The 23,463-nt window shown below is 41.9% G+C and overlaps 1 protein-coding gene and 3 non-coding genes across 7 annotated transcripts in view; all 4 read right to left on the bottom strand.

Annotated features, from left to right (window-relative positions):
* slc4a7 (solute carrier family 4 member 7) overlaps positions 1 to 16,630 on the bottom strand; it is a 59,731-nt gene extending 43,101 nt beyond the window's left edge. Inside the window, exon 1 of one of the 4 annotated variants that reach the window (XM_031575950.2) lies at positions 16,432 to 16,630. In XM_031575950.2, the coding sequence (XP_031431810.1) occupies positions 16,432 to 16,476 (45 nt within the window). In that variant the 5' untranslated portion in view covers positions 16,477 to 16,630. Of the gene's footprint in view, positions 1 to 3,696; positions 4,284 to 8,614; positions 9,188 to 16,431 lie in introns of those variants that run through there. The other 3 variants (XM_031575948.2, XM_031575949.2, XM_012824577.3) reach the window with 3 other exon arrangements.
* A 3,290-nt stretch (positions 16,631 to 19,920) lies between these two features.
* Positions 19,921 to 19,992, bottom strand: trnap-agg. The gene has a single exon. It is a non-coding gene; the product is annotated as a tRNA-Pro (tRNA).
* Positions 19,993 to 20,777: 785 nt separating this feature from the next.
* Positions 20,778 to 20,849, bottom strand: trnap-ugg. Its single transcript has one exon. It is a non-coding gene; the product is annotated as a tRNA-Pro (tRNA).
* A 2,035-nt stretch (positions 20,850 to 22,884) lies between these two features.
* trnap-ugg lies at positions 22,885 to 22,956 on the bottom strand. The gene has a single exon. It is a non-coding gene; the product is annotated as a tRNA-Pro (tRNA).
* Positions 22,957 to 23,463: the final 507 nt, after the last annotated feature.

A 23,463-nucleotide genomic window follows, 5' to 3' on the forward strand; every position in this document is an offset into this window, starting at 1 on the left:
ATGAATTTGAGGATATTACCAAAACTAGTTTCCTATAAAACCATACCTCAAAAAGTGACAAATTGTTGTATAGTGTTGCTTCAATAAAAAAATTAAAAATAAAAATCATTATGAATTATAAATGCCAATACGATAAATCAGCAATTAGCTTATGTTGGCCAATAATATTGGCCTGCTGAATTATCAGTCAACCTCTATGTCATATCCTCCTGGGAACCAAGAAAAAAAAACAACTACAGAGGACACAAGTCTATGGGTCGGTTCTCAGGAGGTTACGATCTGATTCAAATCGGATATGCATATAAATTGGATTTTGACTGACAGTCTGAACATTGCCGTAATCAGACTCCAAGGGTGTTGGCGGTACAGTGTTTAGCATCACTGCTCGGTGCGCAGCTGATCTGGGTTTAATCTGGTCTAGTCTGATCTGGGTTTAATTCTGGGCCACCGCAGGATTCTCTTGTAAGACGCCTTGGATAAAAGCGTGTGCTAAGTACCGGACCTTTACCTTTACTTCACAGGACGAACTTAGAACACAGGCTTCACAGATCAAAGGGGACACAGCCCCCTTCTCAAAGCGGTACAATAGGTAGAAAGGAGATTAGTCTTGGCCTCTGAATAGGTGTCATAAATCAAGAAACAGGATAAATATGGAACAGCCAGGAGACACCTGCCTGGAGTAACGTGGGTGAGTGTTTGTGCTGGAGTAGGTCCAGAAGTTAAGCAAACAAGTAGTGATGTAACCTTAGTCTGAATTTTTAAATCACTCATGCTCTGCCTTACTTTCTATTCTACCCTCCGCTTCAGTCTGCCTGCCAAGCAGGCTGTAGCGTCTGCTGCAGATGGAACTACAACTTGGCACAACAGCTGTGTGTGAATGAGTGTATTTGCGTATGCATGTGTGTGTGTGACTTGGCATGGTGGAGATGTACAGCCAGGTGATGAGTATAGGTTTTTTCACACGTCACATGAGTGACCGTCTGCTGAGAAATGATCTACTAGGTGACTGACAGAAAGACATTCCCTGTCAGAGCAGAGTGTGGACATATGCAATGGGATTCCTCTCAAGGCAAAATGCTAAGGTCTGGCTTTCTGCTTGCATGGGCAGAACTGTATGCTATAATCTCTGTATGCTGGCTAGGCCTAGTTGCAAATGTCACCTCTTTAAAATTACCTCTAAAGAAACTGGCTGCTGTGATGACATGTCTGAATGAACTGCATGACATTCCATTGTGAAGTGTAGACTGCTGACCACATGGCTGGACCCATACATTTCAACAATACAAAAGTACAATCTCGATCATGAACCCACCATTTAAATGTCCAGTAGTCAAACAGGCCTATTAAAGGGTTAAACCCAGAACAGGATGTCCTGCTATGAAATAGAGTAAAATCACATTACAAAATGTGCCCATTTTACATTTTACCTTAGGCTTGTCTGATATTTTAACATCATACTGAGCATATGTAACACATTACGTTTATAAAGAACTAGATCATCAATCATTTATGCCCTCTAGCCATCCCTTCCATGAATTGAATAGCAATTTGGCCATTTTTTGTTGCATACACACAAAATCATCTACGGTACAGTACAGCTGGATCGCATATTTTCTAATCATTTGCCTTTCACGGCCATTGGGCCTACAAGTTTTCGTGTACAAGTGCGCCGGCTAGTGCAATCAACATGCTAGTTCTAAAAACAAGCTATCACCATGCCCTCGCTACTCAGCGTTAGCACTGCTAGCACGCTAATAGCTGATCGACAGGAGCCTTCTGCTTTCACTGCAACAGCCATTCTTTATGTTTGAAGGGAGAGGTTAGATCACGGAAAGTCTCACATACTGTAGTCACGGGGTCTGTATCCCTGCACAGGGTCTGTATCCCTCCCAGAGCACCAGTTCTCTGAGGCCCTACTTTCCTCTCTTCTGCTGAACTGCATGTTTGCACAGAACCCCCTGACGATACTCCCAATTCCCACCATCCCTCACATAGCAAGGAGTGAGAAAGCTTCACCCATGTATATGAACAATCCTGAGGGAGCACTTGAAAGTGAAAAAGTCACTTTATCAGGTTTAATCCCTTGCAATCCATTTTTCCCAAATTTCAGGCTTGTGACAGGTTGTATCCGCTCCACAGAGCATTATCATGGTTAAACAAACTAAATAATTCGCACATCATCACTCACTCACATCACGGAGGCTTAATTTAGTGACCACAGTCCAGTATTTATTTGCTGTGCCTAGCAAGAACTCACCAATGTACTAATACTAATAGCCTCCTTGTCTTTAAGAGGGAGTTGCCCTAACTACACGGCCCACTATAGGGTTTCCCAGAACTAGAAAAACTAGGAGACCGTTTGGCTAACTGTATAAGGTCATGTGGTGTCAAATAAACACAGTGACATCATTCATGTACGTGTAGCCTTTAGTGGATCCCAGGGGTTGCCAGATCTTAAATTTAGACTATTTTCCAACAGCATCACAATTTGTTACTCTATGACCATATTGACTCCTCAGTTCAAACTGTTTACATATGACCTACCCTTGCCGCCGCTGACATGAGGTCACACAGCACAGGATAGTGGTGGTCATGCTGTTTTCAGTGACAACTTTGGCATAACCGTAAGACTTAGGGGGACTCCAGACTATCAGCCTCATCAGCCACAAATCTGATCTTATTTGTGAGGTCAACCGCCTCTAAAGTTTAAAAATTAACTTTCTGCTTTTTTATGAAGAGCTGTGGTGGGTTCTGGGGTCTGAGGTCACTACAGAGCAGCAGTGTAGCAGGGGTCCAAGAACTTCCATTTTCGTCTTGGTTCTATAATAATATCCTGCTTATGTAACTAGTGTCATTACAGGATCAGTCTTTTTTCCCTTTTCCCTTTTAAACAAGTCAAACAACATTCTTAAACTATCCACAGTTTGCTGCTCCATTCGCCCTGGCACTGCAAATGGCTCATAGCTCAAGGACCTCAAACCCAAGTCAAAATGTCAACATTAGTGAAAGGGCTACATTTAGCTAAGGACTTCAAAAGAATTCCTCATGAACAGTAAGTCTACTCAAGAGAGTACATAACCTTTTTTGTGAAGTACTTTATAAAACAGAGTTCAGTAACCAACTGGGCTACACAGAGAGAGAAGGAGAAAGACAGAGAGAGAGAGAGAGAGAGACAGAGAGAGAGAAAAAGAGAGAGAGTATACAAGCTTTGCTCCTGGCCATGTTCCCAGAATTCCTGAGCGTCGTGGGATCACGTATCACCCGAGAGGGCAAAACGGCATCCAAAGCACTACTCCCAGCCGGGACCTTCGAAATTTTACAGCCATATGCCGAGCCCGCGTTGAAGGATGTGCACCTACTCAGTGTATCAGCGCATGAGGTCAGTCAGTCTGGAGCCACACACTCGAACACAGGACACAAACCTCTTGAAGTGTCCGAGCGCCATGGTCTAAATCCCAAGGCAAGTTCATCTTCTCGGGTCAGAGAGTACAGATATCATAGGCCAAGAAATCTACAACCGACCAAGTTAGTTGGGGAGGGGGTTGAAACGAGATACGAGAGAGGGCCAAAACGTACACGGGGCAAATGCTTGACTCAATTTCAAAATGTCAAACGCACACTGACATAATAAAAACTGGCATGCAGAAAGAAAACCTTTGAACACACATGAACAAACACATGCAAACACACACATACCGCTGCATATCTGACTGCCCGGGCTTTCCGCTGATTCACTATATCTCCCCAGAAGTCCTGCATCACTCCCCAAGCTTGTGGAGGAACTGCCCTTTGGCAGTCCCATTAAAGGGAGCCCAAACAAAGCAGGCCCTTCCCAAAAATGACTCCCAAATCACAACCCTAACACCGGTCAGCAAAGATCAGGTAACAAAAATGAAAAAAGAAAGACAATGAGCAAGAGGATATGTGGGGGAGCCTCAGAAACAAACGAATGATTGCCGAATACTATATCCAGAACCTCAGGGCAAAGCTAACAACCGTCACTGTCCAGCGACTGCACTTCCAAAGCACCACAGAGGCAAGCCATGGACACCCCTAGAGGCTGCCCTAGCCCTCTGAGGTACAAAGGGCTCCCCCTGTCTCGCTCTGGAGGGGGGAGGGTCACGGTCCAAATGCTAAAAAGATTGATGGATGGATGGTTGGTTGTGTGGTCAGTCAAGCAGGTGAACGAGCAGAAACAAGGTCCTGGCTGTAAGGTGCACTGAGAGAGTAAGCTTGCGTGTTTCCCGCACTCAGAGTTGTCTTGCACTACCAGGAGAGAGTAAGAAGAGAGACTGAAATATGAGGTCTTATTTATAGCTCTCTATGAGACTAATATGTGTGTGTGTGTGTGTGTGTGTATGTGTGTGTGTGTTTAAAGAGGGTGAAGGGTGGGCTGACACAACAAAATAAAAGGAACAGCACGTGGGGCAAACACTCGGAGGCATGGCTCAACGTGCCACATGCTTAACGGTCAGGGCAGTCAGGATGCGCTGGATTGAACCTGGGATATTCTATATGTAATATACATATAGAGAGAGATAGAAATAGAAATCAATAGATAGATACATATAGAGATATATAGATTGCGCGTTGCCAATCAGAGGAGGAGTCCCCGCTCCCAGCTTAGAGGGGAGTCATTGTAGATGTCTATTGCGGTGGGCAGGAATGACCCTCCTGTAACAGCCCTTATTGCAGCGGAGCTGAAGAAGCCTCCAACTGAAGACAAGTATGGGGTGTGTAGTGTTGTCCATTATGTTGAGCAGCTTGTGCAATATCCTTCTCTCTGCAAACAACACTTGGGGGCTTCATGGCAGTCCCCAGCACAGAGTTTAGTTTCTCAGAGTCGCTCAAACTGTGGTCTGTCCATCAGGTAGTCAATAATCAAGGAGGTTGTGGAGGTGTCTACCTGCATCTTTTGGAGCTTCTCGTGCAGCAGAGTAGGCTGGACTGTGTTAAAGGCACTGGAGAAATCAAAGATTATATTCCTCAAAGTGCAGGCTGCTTTGAGAGGGTGAGCGCGGGCTAGCTGAAACAGGTGGATGATGGCGTCTTTAATACCAACCACAGGACAGTAGGCAAACTGTAGTAGGTCCAGGGAGGTGCTCACCTGAGGTCTGAGACAGGTCAAGATCAGGGTCTCCAAGATTTTCATGATGTGTGATGCAACCGGTCTATAGTTGTTGAGGGCATATTGTGCTCTATGGGAGTGGCTGTATTTTGTGACTGAATGGAACTCACCGAAATTGTACACAGTAAAATTGTGATTTGTGAAAGCATCCTCGCTAATGGCTGATAAAAAAATGGATTTGAGATTTTTGTTTGTGTTGTTACCACCCACCTACGAAAGCCCAAGGCATAAGCCCTGCAGAGCCATTATGGGACAATTTCCTGAGCGACAACGGTAAGCCACACAGGAGAATGCATACCTGTTGCCCATAGCAACAGGGGAACCATCTGTTGGCCAATACGAGAGAAGGAAGGTCTGCTCACGAGCGAATAGGGACAATAAGTGTAGAGCACAGATGTGCAAAAAGTCTGCCAGTTCTGGAGCATGCTGTTCCCAGCAAGCCAAGATCTGCTAAAACAGCAGATTACTTTGGAACTGACCCCCCCAAGAACTATTCACAAGCTTATCTCTTTGCATTGCTGAAATGATGTTCCCTAATTCTGTGATCCTGAGAAGTCCGTCAGTAAAATAACTAATTTTGTGCTCGAGTGAAACAAGAGTTCAAATGACTGGTGTGTTTTCAAGGAGATGTACTCCTGCAATCAGTCAAGTGCAGACGCGGCCAACAAGGAAGAGTAGGTTTTCAGATTTCACAGAATGTGAGCCTCCCAGGTTGTGGCTGTAATGGGAACCTGGCCTTAAACTCTCCTGCCTTGATTAAATGACTGTGTGTGAAGCACACAAAAGAATCCATCCAGCAACCTGGTCACTTTGACGTAACCATGACCACAGGGGTTGTGTCAGGGGGTTGGACCTGCAGGTAGTTAACACAGTAGTGGTGTGAGTAAATTATAAGGATCACTTGTGGGTGATCTATACGTATTAGTTGACCTGCAATAAGGAAACATTTTATTATTGCATGCCCTCACTGATCGTGGAAAGAAAACAAGGTAAATAGAGGACATGAGTAGTAGAGACTCAAATTTAAACACAGAGCCTTTGTGTAAATAATGGCATAGACAGAGGCCATAAAGCCTGTTAAACGGAAGCAAAAACTAACTGACAGCAGATGGTACAGAGGCAAAATAAGAGGCAAAGTACCTAATAACAAGATGATCTTCTTTAGATACAACTACAAAATACGACAAGAGTGAGTGCAAGAGAGGAAGCTGGAAGCAGAAACATACAGACATATACAGAGACACACACACAGATGTACACATGGCAGGATGGTCTTTCATTTCCTGAGAGATCACAAAAAAAAACGAATGGTGAATAATGCATGGCAGAATTGTTTAATTGCCAAACAATTACAATCATATCGAGCAATCATATACAGAACCAAGGGAGGGAAAGCTAAAAGAAACACCACTGACATGAACTCTAACCTTTTTATGACCTTGCTGATTTAATCAGTTCAAACTGTGTACCTTCATGTAGGAAAATAACAGGAGCGCCGAGGGAAATATTTTTGATGAATACTTTCGATAATGAAACCAAGGCGTCGACAGGGTTGAATTAACTTCCATTTCTTTTATTAACTTGTTTTAATCCACGAGGTTGAGTAAACCCTCTGTGTTTGGAAAGAATAGTGGAAATGCAACCAATGGGAGGAAACAGCTTCATTCTCTCTGAATATAATGATTGGAAAAGTGACAAGTCTGGTACGCACGACCTCATTAAAAATCACCACAACAGTCAGCGATGCCAAAGTTCTGACTCATTTTTGATCTCTCTCCCCCTCGCGCACTCTCTCTCTCTCACAAACACTCAAACCCACCCAGGCAGGATAGAAGAATTATCCCACCCAAGGATTCAGCCTTCTTTATCTGTGCCATACTTAACAGAATTACAGAGGATTAGAACCTGAGCCTGCAACCCAATACTCAAAATAAGGGCCGCAGAGTAGATAGAACCACCATACCATCCCAGACATGGGGCCACGGTCAAGGTTCCTGAGGAATGTATGTTTTGGTTGCATTGATGTTGTGTCAAATATTTCAGGCAAGACTGCAACAAGGCTGTGGACTATGGTCTGTCCTTTTCCCAACCTGTTCAAATGAGCAATGGGGCTGTGTTCATTTGCTTACTAACGTGGATTCCTACCAAATAGCTTGCATGTATTTGAGTGTGTGTACTTCTCCACAGCATGACCAGTTCATGATTCATGTCATCTGATACACTGGAGGACACACACACACACACACACACACACACACACACACACACACACACACACACACACACACACACACACACACACACACACACACACACACACACACACACACACACACACACACACACACACACACACTTACACACTTCCTGAAACTGAGAGGCTCTTTGTTTCTGGGTGATCATTTTGTCTTCTGTCACCACCTTCATATCCTGCTCCATTCCCCCAGGCTGGCAAGAGAATAAGGCAACTATCAGAGCATAGCTCCGCAAAAGATCTCCAGAGATAATCCTATAATCACCTTAGCCCCATATACCATAGCATGGCCACACAATCGAAATCAACACCAAGGTAGTTCATCAGCGTCCATCGATCACTTTTCTCTGAAAGAAATGGATGCTAAAACTGTGCATTGTTTAACAACAGCTTGAAGAATAATATTAAAGTAAAGAAATTGTCCGCATCACACTTTTATATCATTTTCAATCTGGTACAAAATGGTCATACCACAATATGGAAAATCAATAATGAACTTGTAGGGACAAAGTGAAAGGTCAATGGTAAGCAGCTCTCCACCCAAGACAGGAATACCAACAACTGAACACTCGTGTGAGCCCTTCACCACTCTCTCCATGCCTTTCTGGTGGAATACACACTTCATTCCATATAACCGCAGCTACTTTGATCACAGTACAAACAAAGACTCCCATCCACCCAAACATGTTTTCTTTAGGCCACACACACACACACACACACACACACACACACACAAACACACAAATGTTTTCTGCACTAATCCCTCTTATCAACTCTTCCTCAGAAACAGTCTGTGATCTTTTAAACTGCCTAGATGCAATCGCAGCAGAAGAGAGGAAAGCACCCATACCCTGACCTCCCCACTCTGCTCATCACCTTCCCATCCCACTTCCTGGAGGCATGTGAGGAGTCGTGTGTTGCTGTGTTTCTCTACAGGCTCTGCTCTTTACCTCCTGCCATCCCCTTTCGTCAGATGCCAGTTATCTCCTACAAAGGGCATCCAGACATGCAGTAACATCCACAGCAAAAATCAACAGTGAAGCCAAAAACAAAAACAAATGAGGTATGCAAAAGTGGAGGGAACAGAATATTTGATTCAACAGTATTATCAGCAATCCTTTACTGTTCCTCTTCACCATCCTCACTTTTTTCTACATCTCTCTTCCTCTCTCTCTCCTTTTATGCCTCGTGTCTCCCTTTATTCCATCATGAGTGGAGTACAGAAGACCTACCGTCTGGGGTACGCGATCGCCTTCTCTCCTCTCCATAGCAGTAGCGGGGGAAAATAAAATGCTCAGAACTTTTTGCAGATTCCTTTGTACTCCTTCTGCGGACACTCCTGGCAGACTCTCCGCAGTCTTCTTACAGAGAGCGTAAGAGTGTGTGGGCATGTATGTATGTATCTGTGTGTGTGACGTGTGTGTGTTTTCCAGAGTACAATGCGTTCAGCCTGCTTGCTCCGCGCTGCGTGTTGTGATTAATGTGACCACTCCACTAGATTAACTCCTTAGAAAAAAAAAAAAAAACGGACAATCCATTGAAGAGAGAGAGTGACAAACAGAGAGAGAGAAACCTTTAGCCAAAGAGAGCTAAACGAAAGGTCTAAGCGGAGGACAGCAGATAGCAGGGCTCGCTGCTCTTTCAGTTCGAAAAAGGAAGCAGAAGGAACTATTCCAGTAACAGAACCCATAGCCATCAGCCAATCAAGTAAAAAAATCTCATTTCATCCTAACCAATCGGATCCTGTTTCCCTCCCTCTCGCTCATACCACTGCTAGCCTACCAGCAGTTATCTTTACACATTAAAGAGAAAAGTGTGTGTGTGTGTGTGGGTATGAGTGTGTGTGTGTGTTTGTGTGTGTGTGCACGTGTGTGCGCGCGTACGTGCGTGTGTGTGAAGGGGGAGCTTTATAACAAATGAAGCGGAAACAGAAAGGGGGATTCCCTGGTCTCAATCACAGCTGTGTTTCAGGTGCCAATGCAGGCTATTCACTAAATCGGAAACCCATTCAGTTATTCTAACCACAGTATCGCTGTGTAATACTGAGTGCCAAGCTAAAGTCTGTGAACTTCAGTCTGAGCACGTGACTTCCTGCATGTGAAGTCATACACAAATAAATTGCCAGGAACTGAGTGACAACCAGCATATTGGAATGGTATAGTATTGCTCTGCACACCAAAAGGTCTGTTTTGTGCTGGTACATACCCAATTTTCAATGAGCAATTCAGTTTTTATCCATGTTAATGTCAGCATGTATGTGATTCCAGGTTGTACAGCTGTGAATCAGACTGATTACTTAGCTATTATCCCATTCTCACATATGACCTGCAACACAAGTTAGCCAAACAAAGTCCTTCTTGTTGTCCTTCTCTTTGCATTGCTACATTCACATTCCTTTACCACCACTGCTGTGTTGCACTGAAGCTTGAAGAAACAAACTCGGAAAACACATTAATGGGAAGATTAGCAAAATAGCAGTGCCAGTGTGAAAGGTAATAACAGCTGTGCAGTGATAAAAACTGCGGATGAAGATCATCACAAAGCAGTGCTCAGCAACCAAAACCAAGACTGGGATCCTGAGCCCCTGAGGAAGGAGACAACCGAGCCCATTACACAGCCTCTAGCCTCCTCTCCTCTCCTGGAGGACAGAAAGACATTACCTGACTCACTCACCTAAACCTCATCAGCTCGTGGAATGTTTACTGTCTTTTGGGCTAAGATCATGACATTGGCATTAATCACGTTTTATTGTACTATACATTTCACGGACAACAGACACTGGAGAACTACAGGGAGGTATACACATCTGCATAGATACGCATTTCATGGACACCAGACATTAAAGATAAACAGAGAGGTGTCTACACATTGTTCCCAATAAGAAACTAACCAAGAGTCTTGGTTAATGTATGTTGCTAATGGCTCCTAGATTGATCATCCATTAGGCCAAGTTATCAGTTAGTGATCACTTACACAGCTTTAACCTACTTTTAATGGGTCATACACGTTTTAGAAACACCTATTCAAAGACATTTTAAAATTAAATTAGATGATACTTATACACACCGACGTGGTTTGTGCAAACTTTTTGCCAATGCCTGTCATAGTCAGGTGGTCAGAGCTGTCAGACAGGGAGCTCAAATCAACATGTTTTGGTAAATTGCCTTTGCTGCTTGTGATTGATTGTTCTGAGAAAAACAATACAGGTACCCCTCTACTTGGCTGGCCTCAATTAGATGGGTCGCCCCTCTGAGCTGGATTCTGCTCAAGGTTTCTTCCTGTTAAAAGGGAGTTTTTCTTTGCCACAGTCTTGGGTTCTGTAAAGCGTTTTGAGACTATGTCTATTGTTAATGACGCTATATAAATGAATCAAATTTAAGCTAAATGTACGGTTCTCTGTGTTTCTTTTTCTTAATGAAGTGTGAAAGATTTTTGAGTGAAATGCTGGCTCTCCAATTAAAGAGACCACCTCATCACCACTGTCACCTTGGACAGATATGCCAACAAGATATTCATTTTGTTACAGAAAAATTCACACACTCCCAGACTTCCACCCATCGCTGGCACTTCAGGTAATCCCCACTGGCAACCTGTAAGGATTTCCGATTGGCAAGAACATTCACTCAAACCCTTATTCTGTGCGTTGTTGTATCCTGCTGCTCAGGATCTATAGTTAGGCAGTTATTATATTGGTGAGGTTAAGTTGTTGGGTATGAGAAGTTGCATGTGACAGTTAGAGGACAGGCTGCTGTGAGAAGTCCCCAACCAATTTCACAAGGTATTTAACATGTTTACCTGTGTATAACTACAATTGTGGCTATTCATGTAATGTGTGATACAAACTGAAGGGAGGAGGAGTGTAAATTGGTGTGAAAGGAACCTAAGGGAGTTCACAAGTCCAGTGTAATGTTAACATGACCAAACACAACTACATTTCCATTGTGCTAATCCACCAGGCTAATTACACTGTGGTAACAAAATCCTAAAGCGTGATCCTGAGTGTGTGTTCTAAGTAGGGCTGAACGATTTGTGAAAATAATCTAATTGCGATTTTTTACCAAAATATTGCGATTGCGATTCGATATGCGATTTTTTTTTTAATCCTCTTTTTTTCCGAACAAAACATAATGAATGATTTAAATATGACCAACTCAATATTAGATACATTTAGTGTAAAATATTCTTTCCCACATTTTACATTTTTATTTAACTGCTCATTACAGAAACAAGAACAACAAATCGGTTGCTTTGCCACTGTGCATTTAAGTAATTTAAAAAAAAAGTAATTTTAAGTATAAACACTAGGCATGCACTTTTTAAACACTGTGTGCAAAATGTACCATATTAAAAAAATAAAAAAAAAAAAAATAAAAATTTTTTGTGACCACGTTTTTTTCATCGCGAACGTTGCGGTTAGACAATCGCGTTCTATCATATCGCGATTAAATCGCAAATGCAATTAATCGTTCAGCCCTAGTTCTAAGCATGCATAACAGCCCACCCTAACCCACCGAGCATAAGCGGTGATTATTGAAGATTTAATTCACAACAGACCATGGTATATTGCCTGTACACCGCCTCGAAAGGTTTTGTTGAGTACTTGTGAGTACCCATAACTGCTGTACACAATAGGCCTGTATCAAGTGCAACTTTCACATAGTTCCCAGCAAATAACAACAACAAGGCTACCAGTTAACTTTGGTTTTCCATTCATAACTGTGTTTGCTATCCGTAACCTCTATTTGTCATTTTCTTTTCCATTTGCCTGGTCTGTCATTAGAAAAAGAATGACAATCAAGCATAAACCAGTTAGATTTGAAAGCCTAGAGCCACCACACATCAGCCATCAGGGCCACACACACACACACACACACACACACACACACACACACACACACACACACACACACACACACACACACACACACACACACACACACACACACACACACACACACACACACACACACACACACTTCCCTCAAAAGACGTTCCAGCATCTTTGGTTCCCTCTCCGTATGACGCATGTCTAAGACAGCAGCAAAACCACAGCCTTCACTAATGTGGCTCAGCATTACAATTCATTCCACTCTTCCTGCCTTTCACAGCAGACTGGAGAAATCGACTCAGTCATCTCCTGTTTGTGTTTACGGCATGTTTGAAAGGTTTAATTTATTTGCAAAAGGATGCCAGGGGCTGATGTTTGGCAGCAATATGAGGTTGGTTTCATGGTTAGTAAAAAAAGGAGTCCCTCCTCATCAAAGCTTAATACTGAGGCTAGAGAGGAAAACACCATTTGGGGTCAACGAGAAGACACAGATGTCTATGTCTATATCTATACTGTTCCTCACCAATGTCATGATAACCTTTTCCAGTATAATCGCCAATAGTATATATCCTCCTTTGAAATTCTGGTCTGCCTGGCTCTGGACTGGACATCAGCATGATAAACTCTGGACTGGGGCCTGGACTGGCTACTTAGTCACCCATTACACACAAAGGATGAGTCTGGTGAGTCAAAATCCATGACGAAGCCAGATGGAGCAGGCCAGCCTGTGATGCATGCATTGATGTTTCCCCTGTTCCTGTACCTCAGGGTGTGTGTGGTGGGGGGGGGGGGGGGGGGGGGGGTAGGACCCACGTCTTCTGGAATGAGCCAACTTTACATCCTCTCTAAACCACCTCCATGCACGTGGGCGGTAGAGTGAGTGTGTGTGCGTGGGGGAGGAGGGGTGGTGGGTATTGGACATACCACGGGATCCTAAGCAGGATCAGACTGCTGGGAACCTGCTGAGCTCACGGTTGTGTCCTCGCTGCCGCCGGCTACATTGTCCGTGCTGCCGCGACAACCCCAGAGACCTGCTGATTCTCCCAACAGAGAACAATGACACACTTCCTGCTATCTAATCTTCCGTCCCCAAAGCAGGGGGGCACCGGGATGGGAGGGCGGGGACTCACTCAGCACATGGGAGTGCACTCTCACTGACCTACTAATATCTAAAGTTTTCACCATCACACCAGCAGAAAGTAATATGCACATATGTACACGGATTACGGAGTAATTTCTAAAACACAGGCTATATAAATTGTCTTCTGGTAATGCCTCTGATGCACCTAGGCATATTTCGGAAAGCTACAGCGTGATGCAGTTGGTGAAAAGAGGACTATGATACTAAGACATTACAGTTTTTGTTCTCTGTTGTTTTTTTCGTAAATATGATCGTCCAGGCAGGTGACACATCAAATGTTGCATTCGTCTCCTGTGCTCCTATTATGACTTCTCTGGAGATGGTCAGGAATATGTGTTAAGTGTTTGAATAAGTGTTGGGAGAGTGGGTGGCAGAACATCTGTTGATCCAAAACAGTGGGGCTGAAGAAGTCACAATAATGAAATGCCTTTTCATACGATGTAATAATTAGATAAATTATGCTAAGGAATTAATGTATGACCATGATACAGGAGCTCCCGTAATGAGCCGGCAATTCCGGCTATTGTAGACTGCACGACTCAGACTATGATTCATGTAACACAAACACACACAAATACACATGTGTCACACAAACAGACACACAGATGTAGATCAAGGAGTAGCCATTCTAATGGCTACAAACAGGAATAAAGAGGGGATGAGAGAGAGGTAAAAGGGAGATATTGGATGAGCAACAAAGAAAACAGAAATAGGTCTACTTGAAAGGAAAAGAGCAAGAGACGGAGAGAGAGAGAGAGAATCCTCGAAAACAGAGCACGAGACACACACAGAGAAAGAGCACGAGACACACACAGAGAAAGAGAGTGAGAGAGATGAGTGGAGGATGAAAGGGAGATGCTTGGGAGTCCTCTCAGCAAACCCAAAGGACCAGAGTGACATTTCCTTTCAAGGAGCCACTGGGCACAGGCACATCTCCATCTTCCCACCGGAGCCCATAAAGCCAATTGATGGGAGTGCCATAAAAGGCTTTGGGGAAGAGAGGGAGACAGAGAGGGTCTGGATGTGTGGCAGTGTAACATGAACGACCACCATGCTCATTACTGTCTATTACACTGACCAGAAACAGACTTTAACCAAACCATGCTGCTGCTCGGATAAATGTTCAACTCCTGTTTCAATAACTAAGGCTGTAATGATTTTCAAACGGAGTTAAACAACCCACTGATAGACCTCTCACTCCAGATAAGGTGGAAAATGTAAACAAGACCAGGACAGGAGGTGCCAGTCTCTGAAGAAAGAAAAAGGGGGGTTACCACTAAAGAAGACATCAGCAGAGACGTATTGAAGTGAATGAGACAAATGGTGCAGAGTTGCACACCTCTGGGCTTACATGGGGGTCATCACTGCCTAAATTCACCAGTGGGGTTCACAGGTTCACACAGACACCACCCAGCTGGTGTCTAATGGTTGCTATGGTTACCAAAGGGGAGTAGGAGACTGCCTAGCAAACCTGATGAATGTGCCCCCTATGCCACAGAGCATAGATGGAGTGAGTGTGGTCTAATCGTACAATACTTTGACCTGTGAACACTATGTTTTTTTTCTGTCTGGTCTTAAAGAGACGGCCTACACATTATTGCGTTATTTCACAACGTATAGAATCATGATAACTGTTGTATCCTACACTTTGCACAAAATGTACTCAGTGACATTTCTAGCAAACGAATTACTTTAGTTTGTTAGGCTTCTAAAATCCTGATATCAGGCGTCTGCCAATATTTCAGTATGGATTTGAGATCACATAATCCAAAGTACGCAAGTAAAGTTCACAAAGTGCTTTACAAGAGCAGGTACAAACTTACACCTACAGTGCGGACTTGGCATATACAGGTTACCTAAACGCCTTTCTTCAGATATGACTTTACCTGCAGAGTCCACAGAATCAGCAAACCTCAAAAGGTGTGGGCAAGAGAGCGAGCTGGTGAGTGAGGGAGAGGTAGATCAGCCACATATGCTTGGCCGTGCAACATGGAGCCAGTGAAGAGAAACGATTAGATATGAGTAGAGGGGAACCGTGAGACCGTCTATTAATTGATGACTTCGTGAACATGATGAGTAGAAAACTTTGCAGGCTGGCCTCTGTCGTTAAGCCAAACTATTTGATGGTCTGAAGAACATCATCATGACGGCAGTAGGCTGACAGTGTGTTGATGCGAAAATATACGGCTTAATCTAAAGTATGACTTTATATCGGTGACTTTAGCGTAAGTCTGATGATACTAAACAAAGAAATGCTTAGAGTGCTTTGTCATTTTTACGTATACAAACGTAAACTGACAGTATGGACAAAAACTATCAACACTGGCTTCAGGCACCAGAGCCGAACTCAACGTAGCATACAGCAACGTATTCGACATAATGCTGTATAACAGATCTTTATATTTTCCGACATGACCGGAGCGTTTAACCCTTAAAAACCCTGCTTTAAAAACGACCTATAAATAAGGTAGCTTTGCATGTATCAGACACACTGGGATGCATTACTTCCTAGTGTAGCTTAATTGAAGCGATGAACCCAGGAAGATGCAAAACAACGGCGCATGGTGAACAGTTGGAAAAATGATATATTCGCAGGCAAAACAAAACAGGTAAGATCACAAACACACGAAAAGTCAGTTACGAGATCTACAATGTTATTATGGTATTGAGCAACTTATTTCAACACACACTATTCACCGTTAGAGTGACGTAGTCGCTAGCTAGTACCCTCTCGTAGGCTACGATACTTCCTGGCGCACACATGGTCCCCAACAACAATGAAAGACACGATGATGATTCCAACTTGATTTATTTTAGCTTCACGTCACGTTGTATAGCATCGTAAAACTACTAAAGGTACTGTCTGGTTACTCAATGTTCAAATAACATCTCGAAAGAAGAATAAAAATGAGAACAAAACATCATTATCATATATTCCCCACCCCCATATCTCCTCCTTCCTCTTCTCAAAGAGAGCCCTGAAAAATATTGTGACTGAAAACCTGGCCAACAGTTTGGATGCCTAAGTTCAGAGTTATAATAAAAAATCACAAGCAATTGTTACTGTCTAAGTTACTCACTGTTGTCAATAGTGGCCTCATCTGTTCACCCCCTTCTTCTTCCATTTGTCCGATGTCTGAAGCGAGTTGTTCCGTTCCCTCTCCTCCGGCAAATTTGAATATACTATCGAATTGTCCCTTTTACGTGTCACAGGCGCTAACCCGACTGACTGGCAATTTTACATACGTTAACACTCACTAAGCCCACCCATTTCAGATAGACAGGTCGCACACGCCACACAATTTACAGCGCCCGGCGTTTGATAACCAATAGGCTCACTGGATATTACCAGGGGCGTGTTTGGCACGTCCTGCCAGGAGTGGCTTGTTCTTCTGACAAAGAGCCGGGCGTAATTGCAGCGTTGATTGTCTGTCTGTTGTCTGTATCTGTACCAAAGTCCTAACCTGTTCTATCTAGCAGGCGGTTGTCATTTTCTTTAACCTGAAACAAAGCACGTTACTGAAAAAGACAATTTTACATATGACTAATATATAGCATACTATTGTCAAGTCTGAGAAATGTAATAAGGGCTTCAGTTATAATAGGTAGCCTATCACTTGTGGTAAAAAGATACACACATTGCTAAAGGTGGAGGTAATCCTCTATGTTGCACTTACAGATATTTGGATCAAACAAGCCATAATAAACAAAACTAGTAACCTAAAACATGTTTCTAAAAAGAAAACAGGTCTGTGTCTGTGGAGCACATCCACTGCTGAGGACAGATAAAAGCCTATCAAACTAGGCCCACTTAATCTTCAAATTAGAGCGCAATAAAATGATGTATCATGTCTGGTGTGACTGGTTGCTCTATGGTAACTTTAAATGCAAAACAAATTCCTGAGGTGCTTTTTTAAATATAATTTGGATTAAGTCTGGAGACATCATGCTGAAAAGTCAAACCTGCAAGTCAGCACTGAAAAAAGTCAAAGGGACCAGGAAGCAAGGGGGCATATAGTTTGTAAGTTGGAAAGTGAAGTGTCAAACACCAGAAATACCAGTGTTGAACCTTTAGAAAATACCACAGTGATCTTACATCCCTGGATAAAATGGAGGTAACTGGAGATAAACAGGCAATGTGACTATGAAAATGGCGCTGAGGCTATGAATAAAATTCCCCAAACCTCCCAAAATGCACATTTTCAAGAAGCAATTTTAGGATTATATCCAATGGTCAACTGCATCTTTAAAGTTTTCCAGTACAGACAAGGTGAAGAAAGCCTTTTAACAGACTGGATTGTAGTGAGCTGTTTTATCTATATATATATATATATATATATATATATATATTTTATTATATATATAATTTTTTTTCACTGATCAAGTTTATACAAAGGTGTTGCTGAACTTACTTTTTGACTTTATTTAATTCTTGACTTTTCAATATCTGTCCACATGTATTAATTTAGTCTACACAGAAGATACTGTAAATGAACTGTATACCACCTATTACTTTTCCTAAGGGACTTTAAAAAGAACACACCCCTAATAGGTTAACCCAGAATTCAATTTCTTGCCGTACAAAAACGTGACTGAATGGACAACAAATAATTGTTTATATGCAGATATTAAATCTTTTAATGCTGACTGACAAAAACATGGACATCCTTAAGATGGACATACATAGACTTGAAAGTGAATGCAGAATTAATGAAGGCTGACCTTTACTGAAAGACTGAGCACTCTTATTACATTTCTCAGACTGGCAGACTGGCCTAATAATTGTAGTCCTTTTTGAGTGACCGCATGTCATAGTAACACCTTTGTACTCCTAAGGAGCTTAGTAATTAACTTACTTGTAGCATAAGACCTTCTGCAAATATGTTTATTGGCTCTCTTGATCTTAAGGGACTTTCTCAGCAGTTCATATGCCCCTTTGTTTTCAAATAATAGCTGGTAACATGAGTCCACTTAAAAGCCTCAAAATTAAACTGTATGACAAACCTAAAGTATATTAGAATAACTCTTATAATATTCAGATAATGCATAATCAAATACTTAAGTCTCCATTGCCCATTCCTTGTTGTACACCAGTTCAAAGACACAGAAACTTTACAACTTTACAACTTTACAACACTTATCATTTTACCCTGACCTTGTCGTATTTATTGAATGTTTATAGAGACCATGTCTCTCTTTTCTTTTAAAGTGGCATTATTGTACTTCAGGGTTAGGGTTAGGATTAGCAGTTTTACCTTAAAATAACAGCTTAAAGAAAATTGGGGCACTACAATGACGTTTAATATGGAGAATCGCCTCCGTGCCATTGCCATACCAGGGTCCGTAGGCATATTACTGCATTATGTAGGTTTGCCTGAAGCCGCCTGGTTACTACTGTCTGCCGAACTAGTAAGTAGCTTATTTGCCGTCTTGCTTTTGTCTTGTGTTGCACTTGCTTGATGTTTGACTGTGTTAGGAAAGTTGTTGACTCACTAGTTTGTCATAGTGTCAAAGTAAGCAAATTTCAAGAGGTTTCGCTAGGTTTAGCCGCTAGCATCTTGTTAGCGATTAGCAATTCCTACATAATGCCACTTTAAGATGACACTGATGAAAAGAGAGAATGAGAAAAGAATGTAGAGCGATAAAAGGGAATGGCGGAGTGTCAGTTAAATTCCACAAATGGTATGCAAAACAAATTTTCTTAATAAGTCTACCTTCTAAGTTTCTTAATAATACTCCCCTCTACATAGGTTTGGGGACACAAGCAGGCAAACTTTTCCTCTTTTTTGCCTTACAGGCATCATAATCCACACATTTCCTGTGAAAGCCATGTAGTGTTAAATATTAGCTTATTATTTTGAACCAACAGGGCCAATATGTTGGGTAAATGTAACTATAGATTTTCTTTATTTAATTTGTGGTGTCTTAAATGAATGTGTGTGTGTGTGAGAAAGAGAGAGAGAGAGAAGTTAGCAGAGAGTACATTTTTCACATTTCATATTTCACACGTCTGACAACTGTAAGTTAGCTCAGAGACATGTTGACAAAGTGTCCCATGTGGTGTAATCCATCTGGATAATTAGCTGTCATTCATATCCTGTCAGTTAAACAGCCTACCAAATCCACTAAATGCTACACGTATACTTCCCTCTAGTGGTGGAAATTGACAAATTTGACAAAATTGATAAAATGGGAGTAAAATCACAAACCTTAGGGAAATTATTTTATAAAGTCTGCTATTTGTGAAATAGGCGTTCACTTCTATTCCCACATATTTCGAGCAGTTACTTCATGATGTTTAGCGATATAGGACGTTGTTTATAATTATCTGTCAATAATTATTGTAAGCTATTTGCTAATACCAGGCCCATATTTAATGAATAAGCCTGTAGCTCCTAAACTCTTGGGCTTTTTGTAATTCACATGCTGACTGGCTGGATCTTGTGGATAACAAGCGTCGCTTATCTACAATCATAGATAAGAGGCGTGTGCGGAAGAGTCAAATTCCACCGCTTAATGAATTTCTTAGATTGCTATTCTTTAATTTGGAACTATGTGTAGTAAAAGAAGGGCTCGTCCGGGATTTGAACCCGGGACCTCTCGCACCCTAAGCGAGAATCATACCCCTAGACCAACGAGCCACGCTGTGAATAACGATCTATTTAAAATTACATCAAAGTTATCCTTTTGCACGGTTTAAATTATCTCAAGTTTTTTGATAAAAAGCACTTTTGATGAGTTAAACGTCACAGGTCAAGCCAGACGAAGGACACCACCAACAGTGTTATCAAACTGGGTTTGGTTAATTGAATAAAAACATATGCTGTATAGGTTCTGTAAAGGATGCCTGCCACGTCAAACCTTTACCTCCTTTACTTTTCTTAGTGCACTTCTTTCTAAGGACTGGACTGCCCTCTGCTGGTAGAAAGATTTGGGCACTCACTCCTGGTGTGTTCTACGCGGGCGGTGGTACCATGGAAAAATAAAGGCAGGCAAGTCACTTTTGGTGTCTTTGCGCAGGGACATTATATATATCATAGGCTTATATCCTGTATATCCACTTACGTGGATTATTTGTTTCATTAAGACTTTAGGGACATTTGGCACGGAGTGACAGATCCAACAAACGCCATTTAAGACAGTAGGCTATTTTATTTTGCACTGCGCAAAACACACGAATCTGTGTTCAGTATCTGCTCATAATCTGTGTCCTCATCACGTCAACTCTATTTGCTTATTTGATCGGTTGCGAGTAACTGACTGAAGGAATTCATTGCATTAGTCATGCTTTAATCATTCATACCAAGGCTATTACGTCGATTCGTTTTTCGGATTCCGTTGGTTTTCTATCATGAAGTTTGAGTTTGATGTGGCCAGACCTCGGAATGTCAAACTGTGCATCTATCTTATCACACGATTAAAACTCGGGCTCGTCCGGGATTTGAACCCGGGACCTCTCGCACCCAAAGCGAGAATCATACCCCTAGACCAACGAGCCGATAGAAAATCAAGCTTTTACTCAACTAAAGTCAAGTCAAGTCAAGTCACACTTCATGGCACTCAAGTTTCAAGGATTTCAGAGGTGCTGTCACATATCAGGCAGTATACACAATATCCCAGGATACCAAGGCTCAGAGGCAAGAGAGCACTCTATTGACTCCTTCAAGTCCAGGCTCAAAACCTACTTTTATTCCTTAGCATTTGGATCCCCCTGATTTTAGTTGATAATTTGTATATTTGCTTTCTGTTAGAGGTGTTTCTGTTTTTTTATGTGTATATAGATGCTTAGTTGAGTGTGTTGCTTCTGTTTTTCTATTTGGTTTTGTATTTAATTTTTTTTGTGATTTAATTGTTTTGTTTCTGTTTTTCTATTTGTTTTGATATTTTATTGTGATTTAATTGTACAGCACTTTGGTCAGCGTGAGCTGTTTTTAAATGTGCTTTAAAAATAAATTTGACTTGACTTGACTCCATGGACACCACGAACAAACACACACAAACTCAACCATAACCGCCTGACGCCTGTTCGGCTCTCTCCCATAGCCATGCCGCTTCATCACACAGTTGTGCTTATAGGGCCATAACAGACAAGAGTGCATCAACCTAAATTTAGACAATAAACGTTATGCTTATCAATGATTAATAATTAATGACTATCATTTCACAACCATTATTGGTTATATCACCGAGTTATTATTAAGTGATAGATTTGCCCTTATGTTTATCCTGATGCCTCGCTCACCTATTCAGTCCAGGAAGGAGGAAACATGAAAACATTAAAAAACATCCATTTTATTCATAAACAAGGACGTTTTTGAAGTGTATTTTGCAGTCTGTTCCATGTAGATTATTTAGTTTTTGTCATGGCTTCCAATTATTTTCATTTTCATTGTTGTACTATACGATTAACTGATTTATTTTTTCACGAGAGCTGGCTTATCTGTATAAGTAGCCTACTCATTATTTGTAGTTAGGCGCTGCTGATCTTGTCCTATCGCCTTGCATTGAACTATGGCAGCGTAGAGACTATGCAGTACAACTACTAACTGTACGAATTTGTTTACGAGTATGTAGGTCCACATGTGAAAACTATTACTCCAAAGTATGTACACAGTATTGACACATGGGTCTTACTGGAAAGAATAACGGTCTATGGAGGTAAATAAATGGGCATGTAACCGTGCGCAAATGCTGTGTTACGCAATAGGCTACAGAGTCCAATAACAGCAGCAGGTTTAGTCTTATTAGGGGATATTGCAAATGCCATAATTGCTGTAAAAGTGAACGTGTATTTGGAGACAGCGCCAATTTTGCGTTTAATAATGTTGACTGGCTTGTCTACAGTTTAAGATTCCCAAAAGCGACCCTTTTGGAAGACTGTGCTGAATTGGGTCCGGCTTTAGAGTTCGATGCTGCTCAAATGCTTACCACAATGGACGTCTTGACAACAGGGGCATTCCATAAAGAACTGGTAGATTGGGTCAGGAATGGATGGGATAATGCGTGTCAGCCAGGTGTATAAACTTCCGATATAATGTGGTTGACCAAGTTAACATTAAAGCGCAAGCAACGAGATTTCACTGCACACACATATAGGCATCGTCCGAGGTAGAGTTTGACTTTGTTATTAGAAAGCGTTGCCATTTCATCAACTTGCAACTGATCTGTGTTGCAGCAATGCGACTTATATATAGTGGTAAGGTGGCCTGGATCAACTCATCCTGTGGTGGCAGGGTGCGCAATGTGTGGCTTTTTGGGACACAGTTAATTTGATGTCGGATGCAGGTTTTTTTATTATATTGCTGAACTACCTACAAGGACTATTTAGTGCGACTCTCAGACCCCACCGCATTTAAAGCCATAACCACATTCGTCAACTCCAATGGTTTTCTTTTGTTTTTGTCTCTGACTGTCTGTGCCGAGTCTTCGCTATGTTTTAGTAAGGACAATAGGCCACAGGTCTTTGAATTTGACATTGACAGGTAGCGAATCCTGAATCTCCGGTTACACTTGGAGGGGTGGAGTTAAAACTCGGGCTCGTCCGGGATTTGAACCCGGGACCTCTCGCACCCAAAGCGAGAATCATACCCCTAGACCAACGAGCCGATACCGAGATAGGGTTTAGTGCTGTAGATCTACATGGGATGACTCATTTAGGTTAAAAGTGTGGATGATCAAAAGTGCCCTAGGTTACTTCTACATCTAAAAATACATTATTTTACTGGTCAACACAATAATAAATTATTTTACTGCACTGGTCAACACAATATACAGGTATACAACTCGTTCTCATAGGTACATTCCCAATAACACTTTTTTCCCTGAATTTCCAAGTCCTATTTCCCACATCAAATAAGCTAATTCCCCATGGACTTGCCCTGAACATGACGTTAATCAAAGATACTGACATCAGAACTTTTCTGTTGTACTTCCCATGAAAGCATTCTGTGCCATACATTTTTAGTCATTTTCACATTCTCTGTTCATCTTATTCCATTTCAGGAATCTGACAATACAGGCAGAGGCATTTTAAGAAAGAATAAGATTGTGATTTTCATCATTTAATTATCTTGCAGAAACCTAAAAACAACACTAGTTACACAGCAAAGCAC

The sequence above is a fragment of the Clupea harengus genome, chromosome 11, assembly GCF_900700415.2.
Source record: "Clupea harengus chromosome 11, Ch_v2.0.2, whole genome shotgun sequence".
Classification (NCBI taxonomy): domain Eukaryota; kingdom Metazoa; phylum Chordata; class Actinopteri; order Clupeiformes; family Clupeidae; genus Clupea; species Clupea harengus.